At 56.9% G+C, this 6,000-nt stretch overlaps 1 protein-coding gene across 2 annotated transcripts in view; it reads left to right on the forward strand.

Annotated features, from left to right (window-relative positions):
* Positions 1-1,250: 1,250 nt before the first annotated feature.
* LOC111161450 (serine peptidase inhibitor, Kunitz type 1) overlaps positions 1,251-6,000 on the forward strand; it is a 13,597-nt gene continuing 8,847 nt past the window's right edge. For both annotated transcript variants that reach the window (XM_022525112.1, XM_022525121.1), the window contains exon 1: positions 1,251-1,760. In XM_022525112.1, the coding sequence (XP_022380820.1) occupies positions 1,280-1,760 (481 nt within the window). In that variant the 5' untranslated portion in view covers positions 1,251-1,279. The remainder of the gene's footprint in view (positions 1,761-6,000) is intronic.

Raw genomic sequence — 6,000 nt, forward strand, 5'->3', positions numbered from 1 at the left:
AGGAACAGCTTCTTCGTGGGAGAGAAGAGGGAACCTGTGCTCCAGGGGACGAGGCAGCAGACCAGTGAGCTAACAGGGACTCAGCTCCAACGGAGACCTGAACGTAAGCCTTGATACACTGTATGGAAGGGCCTCAAACGCAATGGAGCCACAGCAGGTCCCACAGGGAAGAGTGGAAGAGGGAATTGCCTCAGTTGCTCACTCTGGCAGAAAGGAGGGCTTCCCGGAGCTGGCTAGGGCGGTGACGCTGGAACAGGCATCCCGGATTCCAGTTATCTAAGGTGCAACCCCACAGCTTCGGGGGATCTCTTCCTGCCACGAGATGGAAATGATTTCCCGAGGGCTGGCGACGCCCGCCAAATCGTCTGCATCGGGCTTTCCCTGGTTTCTCCTCCCCCAGTCCCTTCACCAGCGCCTCAGGCCTGATTAGGATTGACGGCCCCGACCGGAAAGGGAGGCCAGAGGCAGCCGCCGCGGAGCGCCCGACCCCCGAGTGGGCGACCTCGCTGCAGCGTCTCGGCGGCGTCCGGGCCCCCGGGGATCCGGCTGCACTTCTGGGGCGCGGGACCCCGCCTCGAGCCTGGATTCGGCGGAGCGGACGTAGAGCAGGCCGGAGGGGCGCCGCTCAGAGCCCCCGCGGGGAGCAGTCCGCGCAGGAGAGTCGGGGGCCGCGGGGCGGCGGTTCCGCGGGGCTCGGCGGGGCTGGGCTGGCGGAGCGCACCGGGCGTGGGCGGGGCCGGCGGAGCCGGGGTTAATGTCCGCCCCGCCCCGGCCGCACTGACTCAGTTTCACCAGAAACCTGAAGAGGAGGAGGCCGAGCCCCAGCGCACCCGCCACCGGGGCGGAAGCGGCGGCCGGAGCCGCGCAGGAAGCCGGGACCGGAACCTCGGCAGGCCGGGCCCCACCCCACTCACCTGCGCAGGTAACCCGGGCCCCAGAGCGCGAGGCGGGGACGGAGCGGGCTCGGAGCATGTTCGGTCCTTTGTTCCGCGCTGCTGCGTGTGTCCGGGTACGTGGGCTCCTTAGCCGTCCATCTGACCGTCCGTCGGGCTGCGGGCTCACCCGGAGTGTGCTTGACGTGGTCCGCGTCCCCTTCCTCACCCCCCGGGCGCGGGGTGCTCCCCGGCCCTCCGCCCGACTTAACTCCGGGCAGGCTCGCCTCTCTTGAAGCGTCGGGCTGATCCCGTGTGTCTCCTTCCCCGTCTCCTACCCTCTTTCAGATCGCTAGCACCCTCGGAGCCCACAGGCCCGCTCAGTAAAGGTGACCCCCGTGGGGAGGATGGCGACGGCCCAGGGGAGGATGATGGCCTGCGCCCGCCTCTCCCAGGCCCGCGTCCCAGCAGTCGTCGTGTGGCTCCTGTGCGCGCTCGACCTCCTGGGCACCGAGGCAGGGCCGCCGCCCGCGCCCCCCGGGCTGCCCACGGGAGCCCCCTGTCTGGAGCGCTTTACCGCCGGGGTGCCTGCCTTCGTGCTCGATACCGAGGCCTCGGTCAGCAACGGGGCCACCTTCCTGGGCTCCCCCACCGTGCGCCGCGGCTGGGACTGCGTGCGCGCCTGCTGCACCACCCAGAACTGCAACCTGGCGCTGGTGGAGCTGCAGCCCGACGGCGGGGAGGACGCCATTGCAGCCTGCTTCCTAATGAACTGCCTCTACGAGCAGAACTTCGTGTGCAAGTTCGCGCCCAGGGAGGGCTTCATCAACTACCTCACGCGGGAAGTTTACCAGTCCTACCGCGAGCTGCGGACCCAGGGTTTTGGCGGTAAGGACGAGGGAAACGGGTGGGATGGATTTGGGGAAACTTAGAAAGGGGGTTGGTCACGGAGTCCTGGGGAAGGCGAGCATCAGAAAGCAGTAAGGAGGACGGTCTCTTTCTGCCCCGACTGCTCCTTAGAAGTAGGCAGTACAAGCAGTAAACAAAGGCCAGGCTACCTGAGTGGGGAGGGGAAACATTCTAGAGCCCAGACTCTGGGTCCAGAATTCAGGATGTTGAATGGGCTGGTGCTCCTGGATGTGTGTTTGGGAGAGAGGAGGCAGCTCCTTGCCAGTCCTGGTTCCTGACTGTGATACGCGCAGTCAGGGAGTGAGTTGCCTGGGGGCCGCAGGGTGACTAGGTAAGCACCCCCTGCCAAGCACCGTTCTAGGCACCTTGAGGCCCTGTTGAGTGAGCCTGGGGGAAGATGTCTGCTCTGCTGCCAGGCAGGGACAGGTTGGCTTCTGTCTGCACCCCTGTCCCCATCTGTTGGCCTTTTGGTGGTCTGGAAGAAAGGGCCAGACCCCAGAAGCTAAAAGACAAGCCTGGTCAGGGGTTGACCTAAAAGGGGAAGGGATGGTGTTGTGGGCACAGTACCCAGAGGCTCTGGGGTGGGGGTGACGAGGGTTGCCCTGTGAGTCAGCCCACTGGTATGTGTACCTGGTAGGGGAGGGATGTCAGCTGTCCAGGCAGGTGTGTGTGGACGCGGTGAGCCAGGCAGGGCTCTCCCAGCTGAGGATGTGGTAGCCTTGTTTACTTCCAGGGATAAGAGCAAGGTGGGGGCTCTTCCTTCCTCCTGGGACTGAGCAGTGCACTGGGAATCAGGGCCCCTCCAGAGACCCTCGTTCCCCATTTTTTCTTCCGCTGCTCTGGCCAGGTGGGGCTCCAGGGCAGGGATGGGTCACAGCTGATAACCTCTGTTAGCACTTGATAGTTGACTGATGGCTGTACCACTCAGCCTCTAACTTCAGCCTCATGACAGCCACTTCTGAAAAGGGTGCTATTAGTCGGCAGCCCACTTTTTAGATTAGGAAACTGACTCCCGTGTTAAATAATTAGCCCAGGATAGCACTGCTTATATATGGGAGATGTGGGACTCAACCCAGGCAGGATCTTCAAAAGTCCCGTGCTGTTTTTCCTGCATAAGACCACCTTTTCTGGTAGAAACCCAGCACTCTGACCCAAAATAGCTCAGGAGATAACAGAAGCAGAGGCTGGGCAATTTGGGGGCTAGGACTGGGCTGGTACTCAGTCTGGGGATGGTCTCAGTTCTGGAAAGTGGAAAAAGAGACTGTCTAGCTTTTTCCTGGGCCAGTGTCTCTCTCTCTCAGGTTAAGGACCTGCTCTTCTCCTTGTCCTTCCAGTAGCTCTCCTGGCTCTCTGAGAAACGGTGGGATGAGAATTCCGGGTGGGGGAGGTGGAGAGTGGGTACCATCTCTGGGCCAGGCTGGGCCACCTGAATCCCACTGGCCCAGAGCCTGAGCCTGTTCCACAAGGAAGTGGCACAGAGTGTAGGTGGAGATGACACTAATTGACCTGAGCTGCTTGTGCCTTCCTGCTCTGATAGAGGGTCCATGGGAGCCCCACTCCAGAACCCGAACCTAAACCTCTGGGTTCTGGTCAGGGAGATGAGCTGGTTGGGGCTCCCTGGTCTTGAGACCAACCTTCCTCATTTGGAAACCCCCCATCCCGCCGCCCCAGACTGGCCTGTTTGCACAACACAGGGTGGAGTAGGGATTTCCTGGGTCACTGAGGAAGCTGGGTAGGGTGTGAACGGAGTGTGAGCTCCAGGCCATTTTTAAGGGCACTGCAGTGCTCTGGGGGGTGGAGGGGAGCTATTTGGTATCAAGGAGTCCATTCTCAGATGAGCCTCGCTAGAGGTTGGAGGTGGGAAAAAGCTGGACAAAGCCATCCTGGAGGCTCAGATGGATCAAGACAGGCAAGGTGGACAGAGGCTCGGGGCATCTAAACCTTTGATTCTTGCACAGGGTAGAGAAATCCTCAACAGGGTGGGTTAGCTTGTTCCCCTTTCCCTGTCTGTGGCCAGTCCAGTCCAGATTCCTTTGGCCTCCTGAGCACCCTGGTCTTTCCTTCACTCCCCTCTTTTGCCCTCCCCCTCTTTCTGTTGGAGGAGTGGCTTAGGAGGAGGAGTCTGTTTCCTGGAGACGTCCTGAGGCCTGGCAGCAGGGGGAGGGGCTGGCTTTATGGCCACTCTGGCCCTTTGTCCTCTTGAGGGGGTAGAAAGTAGGGAGTGGAAGGGCGGAGCATCTGCCCCTTGCTCCCAGGGCCTGGGGCTGGGTGGATGTGGCTGGTTTGGCCCAAGACCTGGCGCATCACTCCGCTGTCCACTGGGGCTAGCCTGTCTGTCTGCTAGGGAGACTGGCGCATGTCTTCAGCTTTCTGAAGAATGTAACGAGGGAGGCACCCCCGTGGCCTTGTCTCTCAGAGGTCACCCCAGAATCTGTTCCTCTTGGACCCTTTACTGATTGCCAGCCAGGCCCCCAGAGTGTGGGTTCGGTCCAGACAGGGTTTTTTCTTTCCTGCTCTTCTGGTTCTGTTTCCCCACATCCCCGGGAAGCCAGGGCCTCCTTTTCTCATTCTTCTAGGCCTCCACACCTGTGTCTGATATGCTTTTCTGTGGAAGCTCTCTCCTCCCATCCCTTCACTGGCCCTGTGTGTCCTCGTCTTCCCCCTTGGGTCCACCCTGTGTGAGTCTGCCTCATCAAAGAGGAATCTCTGTGACTCAGCCTCCCACTAGCGTTCTTATCTCTTACCTTCTCTTCTTCCTTTGAATTCACTCTCAACGCTTGACATAACTCTCGGTAAAGCCTTACTAGAGGGTAGTTCAACAATATCCATCCAAACTGTAAAAGGGGGCGCTTGGCTGACTACGTCGGAACAGTGTGCGACTCTTGATCTCAGGATGGTGAGTTCAGGCCCCATGTTAGGTGTGAAGATTACTTAATAAATAAACAAAAACTTTTTTAAAACCTGGTAAATGGGGGCACCTGGGTTGCTCAGTGGGTTAAGCCTCTGCCTTTGGCTCAGGTCATGATCTCAGGGTCCTGGGATGGAGCCCCGCATCTGGCTCTCTGCTCAGCAGGGGAGCCTGCTCCCCCCACCCCGCCCCGCCTCTCTGCCTCCTTGTGATCTGTCAAAAAATAAAATATTAAAAAAAAAACAGGGGCGCCTGGGTGGCTCAGTGGGTTAAAGCCTCTGCCTTCGGCTCAGGTCATGATCTCAGGGTCCTGGGATCAAGCCCCACATCGGGCTCTCTGCTCAGGGGGGAGCCTGCTTCCTCCTCTCTCTCTGCCTGCTTCTCTGCCCACTTGTGATCTCTGTCTGTCAAATGAATAAATAAAATCTTAAAAAAAAAAACCCTTTAAAACAACAACAACAACAACCAACCCCAGTAAATGCACATAGCCCCCAACACGTTCCACTTGCAGGAATTCATCTTGTGGTCATACTTACATGTGTGTAAACCAACTTACCAGCCAGTTACTCACTGTTTATAACAGTGAAGAATTGGAAACCATCTAAATGTCCATCAACACAGCCTATAATTGGATATGGTAATGCTGTTTTAATAATAATAATAAACCTGAGGCAGTATGGTTTAGTTCTTAGTAGGGAAGGGAGAGAAGAAGAAAGAAAAAAAAGAAAGAATCTAAATCACGAGGAGACCGGTGTACTTGTTAATTAAGTTGTAAGTTATGGTGCATTCATATACTGAGTACTGTGCAGCCAGAAATAAAAGGAAATTGTTTCCATGTTGCTATGGAATGATTTCCAAAACATACTGTGGGAAAACCATGAAAGAGATCTCGCATGCTTCTGAATTCAGTACTATCTCTCTTGATACTCACAAACACATACACAAAATAGTACGAGTGGATCTCCCACTCCCCCTGCTTGTGTTCCCTCTTGGGCTGTCTCTCTCTGTCAAATAAATAAAATCTTTAAAAAAAAATAAGATTTTATTTATCTGAGAGAGTATGAGCAGGAGGGGAGGGGCAGAGGGATAAGCCGACTCCGCTTTGAGCAGGGAGCTGGGTGCGGGGCTCCATCCCAGGACCCTGAGATCATGACCTGAGCCAAGGGCAGATGCTTAACCCACTGAGCCACCCAGGTGCCCCTCTTTTGTACTTTTTGAATTTTTTTATCCTATATATGTACTGCCTAAGTTAAAAACAACCCTGAGATTATAAAAAGTAGTCACAATCACATTTCTTTTTTTTTTTTTTTT

Source organism: Enhydra lutris, unplaced genomic scaffold, assembly GCF_002288905.1.
Source record: "Enhydra lutris kenyoni isolate GAN:26980312 unplaced genomic scaffold, ASM228890v2 scaffoldscaffold4, whole genome shotgun sequence".
Classification (NCBI taxonomy): Eukaryota; Metazoa; Chordata; class Mammalia; order Carnivora; family Mustelidae; genus Enhydra; species Enhydra lutris.